General features: G+C 37.4%; 1 protein-coding gene across 18 annotated transcripts in view; it reads left to right on the forward strand.

Annotated features, from left to right (window-relative positions):
• Positions 1–20,221, forward strand: part of NRXN3 (neurexin 3) — a gene marked incomplete at its 5' end in the record, with an annotated part of 1,519,183 nt that extends 1,498,962 nt beyond the window's left edge. For 10 of the 18 annotated variants that reach the window (XM_081291925.1, XM_081291926.1, XM_081291913.1 and 7 more), the window contains one exon: positions 19,909–20,221. In XM_081291925.1, the coding sequence (XP_081148051.1) occupies positions 19,909–20,210 (302 nt within the window). In that variant the 3' untranslated portion in view covers positions 20,211–20,221. Of the gene's footprint in view, positions 1–19,284 lie in introns of all 18 variants that reach the window. The other 8 variants (XM_081291921.1, XM_081291923.1, XM_081291922.1 and 5 more) reach the window with 2 other exon arrangements.
• Positions 20,222–22,070: the final 1,849 nt, after the last annotated feature.

Raw genomic sequence — 22,070 nt, forward strand, 5'->3', positions numbered from 1 at the left:
AGCGTGACATCAATCTGTAGAGATCTGAGGAACTCAGGTCCCTGGAAGTTGTTTTAAATCTAAAGAGTAGCTTATTTGTAACTTCCCTTATTCACTGAGAACTGAATTTTTCAAACAATAAAACAAGCAAACCTCAACATTTTATTTAAAGGTGGCACTGTGGCTTAATATAAAGCATGGTCATTTGTGGCTATTTGACTTCCAAGTCATAAAACTTGGGCAATTTACTTCGTGCATTGAAGCCCAGGTTTATTGATACACATGATGTAATTCTAATGATGAAGTAAAATAAAATATCTAAAGTACTTACAATATCTGGTAGAGACTAAGTTCCCAATAGTCTTAAAAATATTCCCTCCCAGAAACAGGCTCTGTTTAACTAGTGTTTTAACTATGTAATTACAATTTGTATATGAATGTAATTTATGTTTTCTTTCTCTTCACTCATATTTGCAAGGAAATCACTATGTCAACCATTTGATCATACATCTATCCTAACTAATCTAGACACCCATATATATCAAGCTTTTGGAATAACTAAGAAATTTCCCATACCCCCCAAACTATAGGAGTTTAGTTTTTAAAAAAAAAAAAATTTAAAAGCTTATGATGTGTCCTATTTTACAAAAAGTAAAAATAAGCTGGGACCTACACTTTGCCCATCAGAAGAAGTCTTCCCAGTCTTTGTCCCCCTTGTAAACCAGCAGTTTGAGACTCAAGCTAGATGCAGCCGAAACCATAGAGTCCTGGTGCATCATGTTTACACCAAGGGCATGGCCTTGGGCAAGCTTTATATTTTGTTTGCACAGTATTAAATTCCATTAACTAAGAAAACACCTTGGCAGTATTGATGTTAAAAATACCTCATTCCTTGCAGTGAAGATAGATTTCAGGATAAAAAAAAAAAAAAAGAGTATTTCAAGATATGATGCATTTCATTGTAATATGTGGTCAAGTTCAGTTATTTCCCTTGGACAATGTGCAGAACTTAAGGATCCTGCAGAGAGGAGACAATAGATTTGGAATGTCTGGCTGCTACCACCAGAGAAATACTAGCACATAGATACTGGTCAAAATCCTGGTCATAATAACAGAATAAATGAGTTTTGTTAAAAAACGGAAGCAAAATAAGCCTTCTTGAATAATTTATGAACACAATCATAAAGAATCATGGTACCAGTTGAGGGTAAAATCCCACTGCTGCCCAGTCCTGCTGTCGATGGCTGCAGGGCCTCAGGAGGCAAAGATAACCAAGAATATTTCACTGCTCTGATTACCAGTCCTCCATTAATAATGTGCTGGGCCCTGTCCTTCCACTGCCCAGAGACAGCTATCCATGTGGGGCAGCTCTGTGCCTGAATAGTCTGTTTATTATATCTTTAGCCCTCTGCAAGGGAAAGCCTGAGGACACATGGCAGTACCGGTTTATAAAGGCCAGAATGAGTTAGTGATATATTTTTCAGGATTTTGAAACCAGCTGTGGATGGGAAGATCCAATTTGCATTGGAACTGCTAACCAGGAGTTGGGGAAATCCTGGTTTAGAGGAGAGCAAAAGAAAATAAAGACAGAGAATGCGATGCTTCCACGATTTGTTTACAAAACATTTACCTGGTACCTTGTGTGAACAAAGCACCATGGGAGGAACTATGGAAGACCCCCGTGACAAAGGCACAGTGGCCTCCCTATGTGGAGTGCTTTCAGGCTGTTTGGAGCATTGTTCCTTCACTCAGCAGTGATTTTCTGAGTTATGCTGTGTGCCTGGCATGCTCTAAGGCCAATGGACAATAAAACAAAGTCTTTACTCAGGTGGAACTTGTATTTCAGTGAGAAGGACTAACTATAAATGGGCAAGGGTCAGCTAGTAAATACTGTGCAGAGAATCATGAGTGGACTGTGCAGACAATCATGAGTGGATAATGTGTAGTTGGTTATCAGGCTGCTACTTTACTTGGGAAGTCCTGGGAGGCCTCTGTGAGGAGAGCAAGTGCAGGAGAGACCTGGATTTTGTTCTCCATCTCTGTTCCTTGGACTTTTTTTTTTTTTTCAAAATTCTACATAGAAGTGAAATCAGGCAATGTTTTTCTCTCTGGCTTATTTCACTTGACATAATGTCCTCTAGGTTCATCTATCATGTAAGAATAGCAGGATCTTGTCCCTTTATTTATTTACTTATTCTCATTAGGTATATATGATAGCAGAATGCATTTTGATTCACTGTACACAATTGCAGGACAAGTTTTCATTTCTCTGGTTGTACACGATGTAGCGTCGCACCACATGCAGTCACACATGTACCTAGGGTAATGATGTCCATCTCATTCTGCCATCTTTCCTGCCCCCATACGCCTTCCCCTCTCCACCCTTCCCTTTGCCCAATCTCAGTTCCTCTATGACCCAATGCCCCCCATTATGGATCAGCATCCACTTATCAGAGAGAACATTCAGTCTTTGGATTTGGGAGATTGACTTGACTTCACTTAGCATGATATTCTTCATGCTCCCTTTTTAAGGCTGAATAATATTACATTCTATACACAGTTTTTATTGTTTTGTTTGTCCATTTATCTATCAAGGGACAGATAGGTTGCTTCTATGTGTTAGTTATTTTCAATAATGCTGCAAGGAAATGAGGGAGGGTTTACAAAGTGGTGAGTTCATTTCCTTTGGGTATACACCCATTAGAGGAATTGCTGGGTCATATAGTAAATAATTCTATTTTCGATTTCTTTGCAGATCCTCATCCTGTTTTCATGTAGATTATTTTCCATAATCTACATTCAGGCCAACAATATACAAATATTCTCTTTTCTCCATGTTGTCACCAATACTTCCTATCTGATCTTTTTAATAATAGCCATCCATTTGGGTATGAGGTGATATTTCACAGTGGTTTTGATTTACATTAATGATGATTAGTGATACTGAATGTCTTTTTTATACTTGTTACCTATTTTTATGTTGTCTTTACAGAAATATCTATTCAGGTCCTTCCTCCAAGTTTTAACTGTGTTGTATGTTTCCTTGCTATTAAATTGCATAATTTCTTTATAAATTTTTGATATTAGATTCTTTAGGTATATGCTTTGTAAATCATTTTTCACAATCTGTAGATTGCCTTTCCATTTCATCAATTGTTTGTTTTGCTGTGCAAAAACTTTTTAGTACCTTGTATGTGTTTTCAAGAATACTTTGGATTCAGTATGGAGAAGGGATTTTAGGGAGTCAAAAGTGGAAGTGGGAGATCCTGTGGGAGGCTCCTACAGAATCCAAACAAGGGACTATGGTGACTTGCACTAGAATCTGTGTAGAAGACACTGGAGAAAAGGGAATACGGAGGGAATTTGCTGAAGGAATCTGTTGCCCAGGTAGAGTGAACAAGACCTCCTGGAGCACTGGGTATCTGAATGGGAGTTCAGGCAGGGACTGAAATAGAAAGACTAATTCAGAACTGTATACCCGAGTCAATCCTGAGAGAGGAGGAATCCTAGGGAAGGCAGTAAAATAATTCAAGGTACCTCTTAGATAGTAAAGTGGAGTACAAGGATGGATACGGAACCTGAAAATCTGAAGGGACCTTAAAAGAGCATGCTACAGGGATACTGCCACATCGATGTTCATAGCAGCACAATTCACAATAGCTAGACTGTGGAACCAACCCAGATGCCCTTCAATAGATGAATGGATAAAAAAAATGTGGCATTTATACACCATGGAATATTACGCAGCACTAAAAAATGACAAAATCATGGAATTTGCAGGGAAATGGATGGCACTAGAGCAGATTATGCTTAGTGAAGCTAGCCAATCCCTAAAAAACAAATACCAAATGTCTTCTTTGATATAATGAGAGCAACTATGAACAGAGTAGGGAAGAAGAGCAGGAAGAAAAGATTAACTTTAAACAGAGACATGAGATGGGAGGGAAAGAGAGAGAAAAGGGAAATTGCATGGAAATGAAGGGAGACCCTCATTGCTATACAAAATTACATATAAGAGGTTGTGAGGGGAATGGGAAAATAAACAAGGAGAGAAATGAATTACAGTAGATGGGGTAGAGAGAGAAGATGGGAGGGGAGGGGGGGATAGTAGGGGATAGGAAAGGTAGCAGAATACAACAGTTACTAATAGGGCATTATGTAAAATTGTGAATGTGTAACCGACGTGATTCTGCAATCTGAATTTGGGGTAAAATTGGGAGTTCATAACCCACTTCAATCTAATGTATGAAATATGATATGTCAAGAGCTTTGTAATGTTGTCAACAACTAATAAAAATAAATAAATAAATAAATAATAAAAAATAAATTGAAAGACATCATCCTATAGATGGCATTTAAAGCCCAGAGGCTGGATCACCTGGAAAATTTTAAAAGCCTAGGGCTAAGCCTAGGACTAGCTAAGAGAGGGTGAGATGAGGGAGGGACCAGGGCAGGACAAAAATCAGGGCAATCTTATACTATTCATGCTAAATGAAGAAAATGTTTCAGACAAAACTTCATTTCTGACTGGCACACAGCTGACTTTTCTTTCTTTTTTAAATACCAGGGATTGAACTTTGAACTTTTCTTTGATACCAGGGATTGAACTTTTTTTTTTTTTTGATACAAGGGATTGAACTCAGGGGCACTTGACCACTGAGCCACGTCCCCAGCCCTATTTTATATTTTATTTAGAGACAGGGTCTCACTGAGTTGCTGAGGCTGGCTTTGAACACAGAATCCTCCTGTCTCAGCCTCCTGAGCAGCTGGGATTATAGGCATGTGTCACTACACCCAGCTCAGGTGACTTTTTAAGTTGATAAAATAAGTATTTCTCATGACCTCTAATAATATTATGAGAGCCTAATAGTTTGCAGCTAACAAGGGCATATGTAAGCCCTAAACTCCACACAGAAATAAGGCCAACAACAGAGGATCAGTGGCTAATTTCATACCTTTGAGCCCATTTTACATTGCTTTTTCTCTGTTTCGCCTTATAAAGATAATTCCCTCTTGATTTAAGAAATTAGTGTCAGGAAGAATAGCTTTTTGAACTGTCCCCCGACATTCCAAAACAAAGCTCCAAGTATTGTCAAGCTGTTCTAATTTTGTAATTCTTTTCAAATAAATACATATTGAAGACCTATGATGTGCCCTGCTGAACAGATTAAAAAACACAAAATAAGCATAAAGATTGGACTTGTGCATCAAGGAGCTTATGATTACCCTGGGTGGGGAGAAGCTTACTTAAACTAATACCTGATTAGCATTAAAACAAAATGAGAAGAAGAATATTAATTCCTAGCAATTTCTTAAATGGATTTTCTCTTTTGTGTTCTTAACTAGTATTAACACTTTGAGGAGGAAAGAACTAAAATACTACCTTGACCCTTTCGTTGGCTCATGTTCTCCTATTACCCTACAATTCCATGTCTGTTGGGATATCTAAGGGATTGGATGAGATTTCTCCCTGGCACGGCATCCCCCTTGGTTGCTTCAGTAGTACCAAGTATGCTGAGTTCACACAATAGAGCTTTTATAGAATATGGTATATGAATATAGTATTTGAACCAAATGTTTTTATAGTTTCCAAAGGAATTATACTTAAGCCACACTTGTGAGTTGGGGAAGATGGATGTCTTTGTGATTTTATAAATAAGGAAAGTGAAGTCCCTCGGCTGGGGATGAGAGACAAGCGAATGTTCTTCACATATTGGGTAGAGGACAGGAGTTCATTACCAGATCTGTTCTCTTACCATCCGGTGGATTTATTCTTATGGCAACATGTCTAAATAAGACCTCTTTCAGAGCTTAACTCTAACCTGCAGGAAGAGTGAAATGAAGCAATTATGAAATCACATGCAGAAATAACAAAAGGATACCATTTAAAGAACTAAGCCTTAGAAACAGCATTATTGGAAGGGGTTCAGAGAAAAGTTGGAAAGAAGTAGCAATAACGTCTGTTTTTGTAAGGTTTAGGATTGAGGCTATTCTTGTTTGTTGGATGCTGAAGTACTTAAAATACTAGTCTGGATTGCCTGGGACTCAGCCTCTTCTGTTGAATGTCAAACCCTCATTTTCCAACTAACTGGCTTGGAAGACAATAGTAACAAACATTTAAAAAGCTCTTTAGAATTGATAAGTACTTTCACATTCAAAATCTCATTAGTTGTGCAAATCTACCCTGTGTGGTAGATTAATTGACTTGACGTTATAATCTGTACATCACACATGAGGAGACAAACTCAGAGAGATGAATCCATTTGTTCAGTGTTCAGTGTCCTAACTAGCTGCATGCAATACAATTCAGACCAGAACTTAGGTTTCCTATAAAGTCTCTAGAACAGATAGGTTTTAGGCATAAGGTGAGCCACTGTGTTCATGCAGAACTTGCGTGCTTTCATGGAAGCTACAGGCTAGTATTGAAGTAAAAGGGTAAGCAATCAAATAGAGTAATTTAGTGTCATCCATTTTCTCATTCAATAAAAATAAAAATTCACGTGATTACTAGAATTTTAGTAGGAAAAAATAAAGGCAGGCAAGCAAGACACTGTTTTTTGTTTGTTTGTTTTGTTTTGTTAATGTTTTCTTTTTTTGGAAAGCAGAGGCATACTCAAGGAAGAATGCAGTCCATCTCCAGAGTGAGAAACAGACAGCAAGATACTATTCTTCACCTTAAGTTGTTTAGAGTCTAGTTGAGATGGAGAAAGAAATAAATTAATTGCAGTGGAGTGTTGTATCAGTATAAAATCTGTGTAGGGTCACAAAAAAAAAATGGACATTGTGGGACAGAATTAAGTGAAAGTTGATATGAATGTAGTGAGCAAAGCCATTTGTTGAAGGCCCTTCCATATCTAAACATTCTTCTCTCTTACCCAACTTTAAAATGGATACTGACTTTGGTAATGCTTTCTCTATTCTTATCTACTTCCTTAAATTTGAAGAGTTGCTATAAATTGAGCAGGCAGATCATTAATGCAGCCCTAAGGATTGGGGTTGATGGTACCCTGGGCTCTCTTCTCCATTTCGGAAGTTTACTTTACAGTAATAACGAGTGGAAAGTGACAAAACATGAATTTATTACTTGTGTCACATTGTGTTCAGTGACTTAAAAAAAAAGTATTTTATGTCAGGCATGGTGGCACACACCTATAATCCCAGCAACACATAAGGTTGATGCAGGAAGATTGCAAGTTAAAGCCAGCCTCAGCAACTTAGTGAGACCTTGCCCCCTGCCTCAAGATGAAAGTGGGGGAAGTAGGGGGTGGGTGGTGGGGGCTGGGGGAGTTGGAGGTGGGGGAGTGGGGACTAAGGGAGATGGGGCTTGGAGGGAGTGGGGAGGGGGGCATGGGAGGAAGGAAGGAAGGAAGGAAAGAAAGAAAGTAAACAAAAGGAAAAGAAGGAAGGAAGAAAGGAAAGGAAGGTGGGTCAGTCAGGACATGTACTCAGTGGTTAAGCGTCCCTGAATTTAATCCCTGTTACCAAAAATAAATAAATAAGTAAATAAAACAATTTAGAAACAAATACCAAGTATAGAACATGCTCTTTCACTCTTTCTCTGAGTACCACTGTGTCTGGGGAGGAAGTTGTGAGAAGTCAAGATATGGGCAGAGCTCATTTTGAATGGCAGATGACAGCCATCTTTATAATCCTGGTGTCCACATCCACCGGATTTAGGATTTCTCGCCTAAACTAAACTGTGGTTCAGAACTGAATCATTGAGTCTCCCAGAACAATCCCTCCCTTTGCCCCGTAGACACATAAAATTGCAACCAATGAGAATGGGTCTGTATACTTCATAAGAAGAACAGATAGGTAGGATTTTCTTGTATATTTAGTGCCAAAGTCTTGAAACTCCTCCTTTATATATTTGTTCTCCTGACTCCTTTCTCAGCTCCCCCCTAATTTTTAAGCTTTTCTCCTCTGGTGTTGCACTCATCTTAAAATAGGCCCCTCTTCCTGTCTCTCTGATATTTTCCCTGAGAAATTTAAAATCCATAATGTAATGCACAGTAATGCATTTGGGACTTCCTTTGAGACCTCATCCGTACACTGAGGTCAACGTCCTCTAACAGGCAAGACCCCGGGGCGGCAGTGGGGGGGGCGGTTTGCAAGTTAGGTTACTTGACTTTATAATTTCTTTGGACTTCTCAATCTCTAGCAGATCAGAAAAACTTCTTTAAAACAAGTTACCATAATGAAGTCTGACCAGTGTAATTTAATCTGACTACATTTGTTGTTCTTAAAATCTTGATTTTACATTTAGATGGGGCTATTAGGACATGGTGGGATAAAAAATGGTTGCATCAAAATATACTGTTTCAAAGCAAATTATTGCATTATTTGTTCTCAATGGCAAATATAAACCTAACACTTTGTTAACACTTCCTAGAGTCATAAATACATAAGATGCGCATAGTGATAATAAAAAAAGCATAGACAGCTAATGAAAGATGATATGGAGCTATAGTAATGTGATTATGTATCTTACATTAGATAACAAAGAACCTTTATACATGTGAACTAAAGTTTGACTTATATTATAAAAATGTGTGCACACTATATCCAAACTGTGTTGGCTTTATTTGAAACTGTGGCTTCCATGGGTTTAAAAAATATGTACATGATTTTATTTGCAAAGTGACACCCCTAAATTTTAGCATGTTCAATTGTTTAAACTAGTGATTTCCAGGATGTAAGTAGTATTCTACTTGTAAGAGATTTAAAACAGGCAATTTTGAAATAGGTAAATTACTCAGTGGAAACTGTAGGGGACCCAAATTGCTGATACATCTTCCTCAAAACACCTCTCATTATCTAAGAGGAGAATGCATTGGAAGTATCTTATTCTTGAAGTCTCACACTTAGATCAGTTATGTTCCCTGCTTTAAAAAGTTGCCTATGAAACAAAAAGCAGTTCATGTAAATGCATCAAAACTAACTTTGTTCTTTAGAAGTCATCGGATGCCTTATGAGACCATCCAAGCATTTAGAGGATTTTCTCATATAATAAAATTCAACATTAAGAGTATAATTATTCAAAAAAATTCAACTAAATGGCAACAAGGGTTTTTCTTTTCTTATATTATTGGGATTTTTTGTTTCTTCTTTTAAAACCTTCCAGCTGCCCTTTGTGAAGTTCCCAGAATAATGAGTAACATTATTAAACCAGAGACTAAAAATCTTGGTACGGACTGACCCATGGGGACACATTACTACAATTATTTTTAAATAAAACAATAAAAGGGGCGTCTCACAGGGGGGAAAGTTGGACTCAGCTTCAAATTTTATTCTATTTGTCAAAGTCACCCAAAAGAGTTCTTAGGAGTGGCTGGAATTGGCTGTCAGAACCAAGTGCTCTCAAGTGTCTTGCCTTTGTGGTTTGCCTACCCGGGTTTCCCAGTCCTTGGTTGAACATTGATGTTCTTACAGGGATAAAATATTGAATAAAATTCTAGTAATCTCTTCCAGTAGAGGCAAAGGCCATTTCTAGAAACTCCTTCCCCATGTACCTTCTACAGTATCTTCCTCTCACTTCACACACACACATACGTGCACACACACTGCACACACACTGTGCCAGCATACTCTCTCCTCCTTTCCTCAATGTAGTATTATTTTCTAGATGACTGGCACAGTTTTTCTCAATGCATTTCAGTAAACCATACTCATTTTATGATTATCCTATAGTTTATACATTCTGATCCTGTTCTCCTTTTGAGTGGACAGAAGTTTCAACACTATTACAAAAAAAAAAGAAAGAAAAAAGTATTGGTTATTCCTTCATTTATCAGGCTTATTTTAACAGCCTATTTTCATGCATGGTGCTCTGTCAGTTTGACAAAACCCAACAACACACACACAAAGCAATGTGAACGATCATTCCTCTATGCCTTACAAAATATGCCTTCTAAGGCCATGAATGAATATGAGGTAAGTGTCCGAAAGCATAACTCAACAACTTGAATATATTTTGATAGCAGTTCATATCACTATAAGCTCTTCTCCAATCTCCAACACACACATGTGTGCACATACACACACACACACACACACACATGCCTACATGCACAGACACCCATGAACCTCCCCATTCTTTCTTTCCCATTGGAAAGAAGCCCAGGGATGTCCTTCACCCCTACTGGAAAGGCATGAAATAAAGCATAGTACCTTCCTCTCGTCCCCAAATTGATTTTGTGTTGCTGATTCCTCCCTACCACTAACTTGCTGTTCTGTTATTCTATTTTCCCTAAATGCAACTTACTTTAAGCATGTGTTAACTTGATTGACCTTCCTACAGTGAAAGGATAATAGACAATGACCTATTTGTCAATCTAGCCCCTTGCTTCTCTTTAAATGTCTACTTTTGACGTACATCCAGACTGCACGCCCTTTTTATTTTTTTAAAGAAGTGAAACCAAAAGTAAAATGCTTTTTGAAGAAAAATGCAAAATTTGTTTTTAATTTTGGCTATCACAAAACGGGGAATCAATAATCCAGTGAAAACAAAGTGAAAAAAAAAGTAAGAAATAACGTGTCCCCAACAGCTCTGTCTGTGCCTTTTCCAGCGTGTGCATCTGGTTGTTCATCTCTGAAAATGTATGAAATACCTTTTTCTTTAAACTTCTTATTTTTTTAATTTCTCCCTTCTTGTTTGGGAATTAAGTGCTTTTTGTATTATATATATCTATCTATACATATATATATATATATATCAATCAATGTATTTCTTTTTAATTGCTAGTTCTTTATCTTAGATTTGGATTTATCCAAAATTATGAGGAAAAAGTTATGAATTGTTTTCTGCAATTTTTCCCACTCCCTCTTTAAATGTGGAACAACTTCAGCTGCAGAATCCTCACATCCACATCTTTCAGATTAGCCAGCCTCATTTCCAATCGTGCTGTGCACAATATGGGTGGTGTAGGAAAACAGATGGCATCAGACTATACCATCTCTGTACAGGGGAGTAATTAGTGGCCCAGCACGTGGGCTCCCTAAGAGGCACTGCCTTTCAGTCACCTCTGCTGATCCCTAAACCCCCAGATCTAGATGGGGCTGTGTGGCTGCCGGTGAAGTTGTTCTACTTGAATGCATAAATCTAGTCTTCTTGTTTTTGCTTTGAACTTTTTGATCATGATTATTAGTATTATTATTTTATGTATTTGGCTATTTTGAGTAGGAAGAAAAGTTTAACATTTCTATGATTTGAAAATCTTATAATGAAACTGTAATGATTTTTTGGAGTAATTGCATGTTGAAGAAGTTGCAGCTTAGGGTGTGTGAGATTGTCAGTGTTAGAGTTCTGTTCTTTATTTCCATAGATGGGCATGTGTAGGCTCATTTGTTTTTGTATATTGCCCATCCCTTCCTTACAGCCAGAAGCTCTAATGCAGCTAGATCACTCCGTGCCGCCCTTACATGGACATGGCGACTCACTTACACATTTACTCCTCTCATCTTCATCTCCTGTGTAGTGCACTCATAGACACGCCCCTCCCCCTCTGCATCTTCCCTTCCCATAATCCCCCTTTCTTTAGCATTGTTAAAATTTATGTGCTGTCATCCATTCCCTTAAATTTAAAAAATTCTAAACTTTGTGAAAAAGACAAGAAAGTTAAATATATGTCTGAAAAATCTATACCGATGCAGAAATTCATTCAAAACCCTGTAGATACATAGATTTTTTTTTAAAGACAAAATTTTTTTAAAAGAAAATTTTTCAATCATAGCAATCGGAATTATTTTAAATTCAAAATCAATGCCCTCCCAGACCCCCAAAGTAAAAATTCGTTTAAGTGCAGATTTTTTTTTCTTTTCATGTTATGTGGTGTGGATGTATGTGTTGTTACCTCCCTGTATCATCCTGTTGTAAATTATTATATTTGAAAAATTAGACATTTTGCTCAAAAGTTTTTAAGAAATGACAACAACAACAACAAAAAAAGCAAGTTACAAGAATGTGACAATTCTATTTGTCCAAGAGCATTCTTACACAACTTTCTTTTGTAAATTTTTCTTTCATGCCAAAAAACATGCGGGCAATTTGTTGATGTAAGTTGACTATGAATTAATATGGTATGCTTTTCTTTTTAATTTGAATTATTTTGCTTTTATGGAAATGATTCCTTTCTTTTTATTTTCCAAAACAGCCTCTATTTTTCATTTGCTTTGACTTTTTTTTTGTTTGTTTTTGTACTGTGAATGCCTTGATGTTATTTGCTGTTCTTCCCTTAACTTACTTTGAGAAGTTTATTTTATTTTCTACTATATGATTTTGAAAACTATATTAAGTATTTTATTTTATTTCATTTGCATCTATTTGCTTGATTTTCAGTTATATTTTGCACTGAACTGCTTCTAATAATCAATGTGAATTGCACTCTTAGTAGAAGAGGGTGGACACAAAGTCCTTACAACCCATAGAAAACTGAGCCTCTTTGCAGGGACTTCTTTTTACTACCAACTTTAAAACCTTGACAGTATTGGTAACTCCACAGTCGGGTAGTAAAATTGGCTACAGCAGATGGGAGGCCTATACCCCAAAGGAAAAAAAAAAATGAGTCAAGTTAGCTCCAAGTGTTATCAGTAGTAATTTCATCCTTAATTTAATTCCTTAGAAAACATTCAGGCAAATCAGCCCTTTATTTTATTTTCTTTCAGCAAAGGGGAAATAAGGTACTCTCAAGTGATTATGGTAGTTTGGTTTTCCAGGATTATGCTATCCCCATCACCACAGGCTACAAAATCAATTTTACTGAGAATAAAGACATAAAGAATCCCAGGTGTTTACAGAGTGTTGTATTGATATCAGTGCCTCCTAATGCATGAACAAACTTCTGGCAAAAATGCATGCACGCACATTCTCACACATGAATGCACATACACTCTCACACATGAACACACACACATGCACATACATATAAAAAACTCACACATATAAACACATACCCATAAAGAACATATAAGCACATACATAAGTACACACACTCACACATAAAATACATACATATAAGTACGCACACAAGGGACAGGGGTTGTGACCCAGCGGTAGAGCGCTTGCCTAGCACATGTGAGACCCTGGGTTCTATAAAATCCTTAGCATCATGTGAAAATAAATAAATAAATAAAATAAAGGTATTGTGCCCAACTACAACTAAAAAATAAATATTAAAAAAAATAAGTACACACACAAATACACACATACACACTGAGAAAAGGCACCAACACACACACTCTCTCTCTCTGCCTCTCTCCTTTTTTCTATTAATAGTTGCCATATTTTTCCTCAAGGATTTGATAAGGTAAGCTTTAAAAGGATCAATATTCTATCAAGGAGAATCAGAGAAATGTTCACATCTAAAATTTCACTTAGAAAATATTTCAGGTAGGTAACACTATTGTGTGTAACTCTAGGGAGATAATATTCCCTGACCTTCAGGTTATTTGGATCAATGCTAACACACGTACTTCAAGGATGGGTAAGAAGCAGTATACAATCTTTTTAAGAGAAGTTACTTGTTTTACTTTAATTATAGACATCAAAGTTACCTGAAACTATTATAGAACTAAATGGTGGCTAATACATAGGTTTCCACTCATCAGTTTTTGATTGTTTGCTTTTGTTCTTTTTAGCACACTGGGGATTGAACCAGGGCTTTATGCATGCTAGGCAAGCATTCTACCGCCTAGCTACATTGCTAGCCACTGCAACTCAGCAGTTTTAATGAATGGACTCTATCTCAGTTTATGTGATTTTGTGTTGTTCAACATGTTAAATAATATTGCTGGTTTAAAACATGGAATTTCCTAAATAGGCTGTTAATTTGCCTAATTGTATCAAAAAATTTTGTTTCTGTTGAAGAAGTGGGGTCAATTAATAAATGACCATTTTTTGAAACTATGAGATCTTTGAAAGATCATAAGTCATCCCTCACACTTCATGTTTAAAATAGCCTCAATAATCTAGACCTTACATAATCATATCTCTACCTTAGCATGAAGCCATTACATAAGTTACAAGAAATTGATCAATTATTTAGTTATTATTGATCAAAACATTAATAAAAGTAATAATAGTAGAAACCAGAATTTGTAAGGAGCCATAGGTACTGTACTAAGGTGTTAACATGCAATGGTTTGAGATAGGTAGGCTATGTTATTATTATCATTACCATTTTATTTAGAGTTTAAGATACTTGACCAAAGTCATATGGCTAGTAAGCAGGAAAATTTTGACAGAAAACTGAGTCCAATTGACTTCAAAGGTGAATGAATACTCAACTTGGCATTCTGTATTTTATGGTGTATAATTATATCAAGAGCTGTGGCTTTTTTTCCCCTGGTAATATGTTAAAAAATAAATTTTGTAGCCGTTCAGAGTCAAACATATTTCAGGCATTCATTTGTTTGGATGAAGAGAGAAGAGTGATGTTCTACTTAGAAACTCTTATTTTGTTAAAACATAAGTAAAGCCTTCAGAGACATGTGAAGGTTTTTTGGTGTCTTATCCCCAAGTACTGGCCATGTTTGTCTATAACTATTTTTTTTTAAACCTTTGAACAGCTAATTTGGTGGGGGAAAGAATGATTTCTCTCAATTGTAGGCAGCTTTCCAAGTAGAGAATTAGAATAATGCAAATAAGAAAGAAGGCAAAGGACCCACATATCTACAACAGAAATTCAAGGAGTTGGAGCATGGTGTCCTCTCTGGAGTCCCACTGTTCGGTGCATTGTTTTTGGAGTTTCGTGAGTGCTGAGACTCAACCATCTCCAGAGAGGTAGAGGCTGGAGCTGCATGGAGACTTCATGCTGGTCTGTTTCTTTTTTTTTTTCAGGTGACCCACTACATTTACCATCACCCACAACATCCTCACAGTTCAGAAGAGTTCTATTAAATTTTTAATACGCTGTCTTTTTTGATGGCAGAGAGCCCCTTTTTGCTAGATATCAGCCCTAGAGGCATGAATTATATATCTATAAATACACTCATAAAGCAAAAAAGCAGTACAGCCTTTGGGGCTAAAATAGACCTTTTATATCTCTAGTGATCTCTCTAGTTTAAAGGAAATCACAACTATGTAAAAAAAAAAAGTGTATATATTCCCAATTTAAAAATGCTAACTTTAAGGAATATAGATGGTTTTTATTCCAAACCAAAGAAAAATTCTGATGGTGATATAGGAAATTAGGATTTTGATAGATTCTAGGTTTCATATCCCTCTGATTATAACCCTTTGTGACATTAGGTTCATTGATTATGTGAATACTTGTGTAAGTATGGATACATGGATGATCACTAACTCTATAGTCTCTGCACAGTGAAAAATAATTATTGTCAGCTGCACCAACATTTCTGAGTGTAGTCACTTTGGATTACACAAATATACAAAAAGTCATAATCAGCCCCCCCAAAACTAAGTCTATGAGGATCTAATAGTGGGAGAAATATACTGCTCATCTCTCCATTTCAAATGATATATGCCCCTAGACCCTCCCCCAAGTACAGTTGTCATGAAGGGTTGGTCCAGGTCCCCCAAATACTAATATCTGTGAATACTCAAGTCCCTATCGTAAAACAACATAATAAGTCAGTAATGTGTGCCTGTTCTCCCAGCTACTCATGAGGATGTGGCAGGAGGATCTCTTGACCCCAGGAGTTCATTGCAAGCCTCTTGGCAATATAGCAAGATCCCCTTCCCACTACCCTCTCAAAAAAGAAAAAGAAAGTACAGAGTTTGTATATAAAGTATGCATACCTTCCTTATATTTAAATATTCTCTAGGTTATTTTAGGGAATAATGACCAGAAAAAATTGTCTGCACATGTTCAGTACAGTCACAATTTTTTCTTAAATATTTTCTATCAGCACATACTTTTATTCTTGGATGTGCAACCCACAGATACAGAGAGCTGACTAAACTATAATCACCTTAAATCTTAGACATAGAATTTTATATTAAAATTGATTTTATATTTGTTTAGACAGTTTTCATGTTTAAAACTTTCTAAAATTTTCTACCTGTTACTATAATTCTCATTTGTAATAATGATCCTTGCATCCCAGGCAACTTCATTTTAAACTAGAAGCACTCTTCCAATTCCTTGAGATGTCAGGAAAGGAGAGTTATAAATACTTCTCCAACTTCATTGATTAAAGACCAGCATAATCTGGGCTCCAATTTTCCCAACAGAGGGCATCATTTATCATTTTTTTATCACTAATGCCAGGATTAATAACAAAATGGCAAAGAAAATGGAGAGTAAGTAGTTTTGACATTGAAACTTAAAATAGTAATACTCATCATTTTAGTTTTAAAATAAAATCATTTCAATCTGGGGCTCCTCTATTTATAAATAAGCAAGCTTCAGAACCCTCTTTCTGTACCATTGTGAAATGCATGGTTCTTACTATGTTTCTAAATCCAATAGAAATGCCTGTATTAGAGTGTTTGAATGAAAAAGAAATATCAATTCAACTGCAGAGTGAGCAGTTTGTAGATTCTGGAAAATTTTAAACAACAAAAACACTGTGAAGCTTTAGCTAGGATTGAAGAGAGAGAAAACAAACCAAAAACAAACAACTACTACTAAACAGCCAATTTAAGACTCCAGTTGGGTATTACAGATGGTACACTAAAATTGCAGATGAATGCCTCTCTGTAATCATGAAGATTGGAATCTCAGTCTCACTTAAAGAGACACTAGCTTCCTACCCAACATTTTATGTAAATTATTTATACCAGGTCTTTGCCTCCCAACAGATCAGTTATCCCCTGTCCTTTAAGCCAGTTTCTTCTTTGCTTACTCTACTTTGGGGTATATTTTGACTTGGACACAAGGAACAAATGCCTCTTGGTATTTATGCCTGGAAAAACCTACATGTTCAACCTTTGTTCTAGTTAAACTGGAGTTTTAAAAAACTCCTGCCTTGTCCTCTGATGACAAGTAAAACCATTCCTAAGAAATCACTAGGGGACCTTTATACAGATTGTTTTGGCCTTAATTTCTCTCTTATTGATGCTCACCTCCTACTCAAACACTGTCCTCCTCCATATTTCACTTTTAATATACCACCAGGTGCCCCCTACCAGAAAAATAATAAGAAAAAAAAGTTTGTTCAGGGTTAGTTTTAGGACTAGCTTACCTTTAGGGAACTGCGCTCCAAATCCCATTTATAAAAACTAGCAAAGGTGTATAAATTATGCATCAACCAAATCTCAAGACATATGAATTATATATGTTCATGACTTAAAAAAATAGGCATTCTAGTCCAGTAAAGCATGTCTTATCTCTGGAAAACCTGAAAAGATCATTTAGCTCAATAGTTTCAAACTCTGAGCACTAGAATAGATGCTTGGGTTTAGGGAAGGAACCCTAGACCATGTTGAGATTCTCAAAAAGGATATTTTATGTGCCCATATACAGTAAAAATATCGAATAGGCCAGAGATGTTACTACAGCATTCTGTCATCCTCTCCCTTCTAAATGACACATATTATATACATGATCATCTCCCTCCCCTACTCATTTTATAAGTACCACAGTGTTATTGGATAGACAGAGGGATTAAATGCTTCTGACATGTATGCAAGCAATTCTCAGATGCTTGGAAAGTATAAAAGAGTTTTCTTCTCAGGAGGCCATTCTCTTAGCACATCTGAAAACTCTTCAATTTAGACGCAATAGTTCTAATTGAGACACAGGAAATATTTGAAGATACAAGGTTTGGAAAGCTGAGTAGGAGAGTTCTAATTTGTGAATAAATCCTTAAAGGAATAACCCTAGAAGACTGTAAGCTTAAAGGTCTGGCCCTTTGGTACATCCTTTGAATTTGAATTGGCAGTATCTAGACAGGGTAAATCCTCATCTGTCTTTGTCACTGGTGAAAGAGGAAACCTCAGCAACAGTCATGTCTATTAACAGATGTTCACCATTGGCCATTCCATCCCCATAAGGTTAGTAATTACCTAGGGCAGAACATACAAGAGTGAACACACGATAGCATTATGCCAGTTGACAACCCAGAAAGAAGCCATCAATGACAATATCATATTAGGATCTCTTCCTTCTTAACTATTGCAACCAAGTGATAGTTGGAATAAATTCGGTGAAGAGACATGAACTGTGACGTTTTAAGATCCTTCCTCTGCTTAGAAAATAACATTATAAAGATATGCAAAAGAGACCTTGATTATTTTGCTTGTAGGTGAATAATCTTGGGCTTAGAGTTAAGCGAGCAACTTTCCTTGAAAAATACTTCTGGTGCCCATGATTTGCCAGGCACTGTGATTTAATGAACTGTTCTGAACTTTCTTTCCTTAGTCCACATGTTTATAAGTGCAATATGCTTTTGCCACTCTAGTAAAGAATCACCGATTTAAAAACACAGTGTGCTAAGTCAACATTTCTGAATCTAATGTCAGTTTCCAGCAAGTCATGGATATGGAGACTGGGTGTTTTTAAAATCTAGCTTCCAGCTCAGCATATATTGCATATAGCTTAAAAGCAGTGCATAAACATATATTAGATTAATGCAAGGCAAGTTTTCATGTAACAGGGGAACTTCTGGAAAAGCATAGTTCAAATGAGTTTATTAGATGAAAACATTGAACCTTTTGCAAATCCCTGTCACTTAGCTTACAGCAAATGAGAACTGCAATTAAGAAGTGTTGGAGTCAAATACTCCCATGCCTTAGGCATGTAATATATTTTATGTGCTCTTTTCCCTGTTTAAAAAAAGTGTGAAATAAAAAGTAGTAACTTCAGAAAATACTACGAATTCTTATGTCCCTTGATCTTGGACTCTGTCTCAGTAATCTGAAGAGTGGGTCATTTCCATTCCCAGGAGAGCAAGTAAGTTAAGACTCAAGAAGGCAATAAAGAAATATTATATGCACATTCACAAATCCACAAATCAAACACACAGTGTGTGTGCACCCACCCACCCACAACACACATTTTTGATAGCCTGTCAGTATTTGTAATAGTATAATTGAAAGTCATCACCTCCTAAGCAGATCCTGGAAACAGCATTTTTGAATTCAATCCAAATAATGACTTGAGAGTATCTTTAAAATCTATGTCCCCAATATAAGGATATTGGGTTTGGGTGATCAGAGGAATAGAAGGGGCTCTAGGTCAGCCTAAAATGCTTTAGGCTACAACCCCAAAAGATCCCTATGTGGATCCGGGCCCTTTTATTGTAAGTTCAGAGGCATCTCCTATTACTGCATTCATGGAGACTGACTGCAGCTTGTGTTTACACTTGTACTAATTCTGTTTTTCTTTTTCTTTTCACTCCCAGGAGGTGAATTAGTTATCCCTCTTCTTGTAGAAGACCCTTTAGCTACCCCTCCTATTGCTACTCGTGTACCTTCCATTACACTCCCCCCTACCTTCCGCCCCCTCCTCACCATTATTGAGACCACCAAAGATTCCCTGTCCATGACCTCTGAGGCGGGGTTACCTTGCTTGTCGGACCAAGGCAGCGATGGTTGTGATGATGATGGCTTGGTGATATCTGGGTATGGCTCAGGGGAAACCTTTGACTCTAACCTGCCCCCTACTGATGATGAAGATTTTTACACCACCTTCTCCTTGGTAACAGATAAGAGTCTTTCCACTTCAATCTTCGAAGGTGGCTACAAAGCACATGCGCCCAAGTGGGAATCCAAGGACTTTAGACCTAACAAAGTCTCCGAAACTAGTAGGACTACTACCACATCTTTGTCCCCTGAGCTGATCCGCTTCACAGCTTCCTCCTCGTCTGGGATGGTGCCCAAATTGCCAGCTGGCAAAATGAATAACCGTGATCTCAAACCCCAGCCTGATATAGTCTTGCTTCCGTTGCCCACTGCCTATGACCTAGACAGCACCAAACTGAAGAGCCCACTAATTACTTCCCCCATGTTCCGTAATGTGCCCACAGCAAACCCCACGGAGCCGGGAATCAGACGGGTTCCGGGGGCCTCAGAGGTGATCCGGGAGTCGAGCAGTACAACAGGGATGGTCGTCGGCATTGTGGCTGCTGCCGCCCTCTGCATCTTGATCCTCCTGTACGCCATGTACAAGTACAGGAACAGGGACGAGGGGTCCTATCAAGTGGACGAGACGCGGAACTACATCAGCAACTCGGCCCAGAGCAACGGCACGCTCATGAAGGAGAAGCAACCGAGCTCGAAGAGCGGCCACAAGAAACAGAAGAACAAGGACAAAGAGTACTACGTGTAAACGCGATGACACCGGTGAGACCTGGATTTCCAACCGATTTCTTTCCACATCCACATTGGAATACTTTGACAGTGAGACGTGACAGGTGTCAGAACTGTTCTGAGACGGGGTATTCCATGACCATGGTGGGGAAAACCATTTTTAAAAGGACACACACCGAGAGGGATCTATCCACCGAGTTCCCCCGAGGCTGCGAGGGTCAGCCCCGGCTGGGAGACAGAAGGTTCTCTCCGCCCTGCTGTATCATAAAGCACACGCCCAGAGCCCTGCGCGCTCCGGGGGTGCTCCACCACGGCCGCGGACTCGCAAGCTCCCTTCTCTCCAGGACCTTTTACGAGAGGTACAAGACTTCATGGCTTACTTGTTCCATAACTCCAAGTGAGTCTGTAATGATGTTTGTGAAGCTTGACTGTAACGATGTTTTGTTTTTTTTTTTTTCAGTTTAATTATGTAAAAATCAAAAACATTAAAAAAAAAAAGAAAAGGGAAAAAAAAGTTAAAAAAAAAAAAACTCAAAACAAACAAACAAAAAAATCACCCTTATCTGGTTCTGGCCAGTGTGTGTGTAACTTTCCAAGATCTGAGGGGATAAATGGCTTTTGGGTTTCTGTTTATTTTTTGAGAATGACTGGACATAAGAAGAGGAAAAAAAAAACTCAGAAAACAAAAAGTACGAGAGACTATTGCCATATGAACTCAAAGCTACCATGGTGTTCACTCTACATATCAGGTGTGGTGTCTCTAGAATATGTTGTTTGTTTCCTATAAGATGCTTTGCTGAGTACATAGCAAAAACCCATGTAATGGATGATAACCTTAATTTTGAAGAGCTGGTCCCCCAGGATCTAATTCTAGAATTAGCCACCCAAAACCCTGAACAGATGGGTTTAGGGCTGGTTTATCAGAGCTATTGGCTTTACTTAACAATATTGTTAATATCCATTAATATCCATTAATCCAAATTGTGTTAAAGGGGAAAAAGCCCCACAAACTAAAACAGAACCTTTCCTAGAGAAGGGAAAGGGGGTGGGCTGGACCTGTAACTGATTGACATGCATGCAAATAAAAAACGACAAGACCATACTGAAGTCTGTTGCATAATCAGAACAGACACTATGGGAGTTCAACTTGTGATGGAGCCACCAAAGGTCTCATGAGCCAAACATGTCATGACAGAGTGCAAATAACATAGTTCTTCCCCACCCCCCAACATGGTAATGGTTTCCATAGTGGTTTAATTTTGTAGCCTGACACGGATAACTGTCCTTCCATTTGCTTACTTCTCCCTTCACCCATCTTTTTTAAAAAACAAGTAAATAAATGAATAAAGCTGCTGTGACACACAAAAAAAGGAATTTAATAGTATAATATATATATAAATAAATATATATACAGATATATTTATCATGGTATGTTTGATGGGATGACTGACACAGAAATCTGTTAAAGTCTTGAAGTGGAATGAGAATGTTATTTTAAAAGAAAATAACAAAACAACAAAAAAGTAAACCTTAAAATGTGAAGAAAGCGTGAGTTTTAGTTTTGTCACAGTTAACTGTGTCAAAGAGAATTAAAAAAAAAATCTTCTCAGATTTTGTTTACATATTTTACTACATTTTTGCTGGTATAATTCCTTAGCCACCTATGTACATACTGCTTGAAGAACTGTTATTTCCTTTCTATTTGTTTATTTCAGTTCGTTTGGGTTTATATTCCAGTTGTCTTTTTTGTTTTCTTTTTGTAAAGAGGAAACAATGTACAGAAAAATAATAAACCGGTTGTGTGGCCATAGCTATTCAAAAAGCAAGAGACAAAGCAAGATAAACATTCACATGAAACTGGAGTGTGTCCTCTGGAGGG

Source organism: Spermophilus citellus (assembly GCF_964194105.1).
Source record: "Spermophilus citellus genome assembly, chromosome: 4".
Lineage (NCBI taxonomy): Eukaryota > Metazoa > Chordata > Mammalia > Rodentia > Sciuridae > Spermophilus > Spermophilus citellus.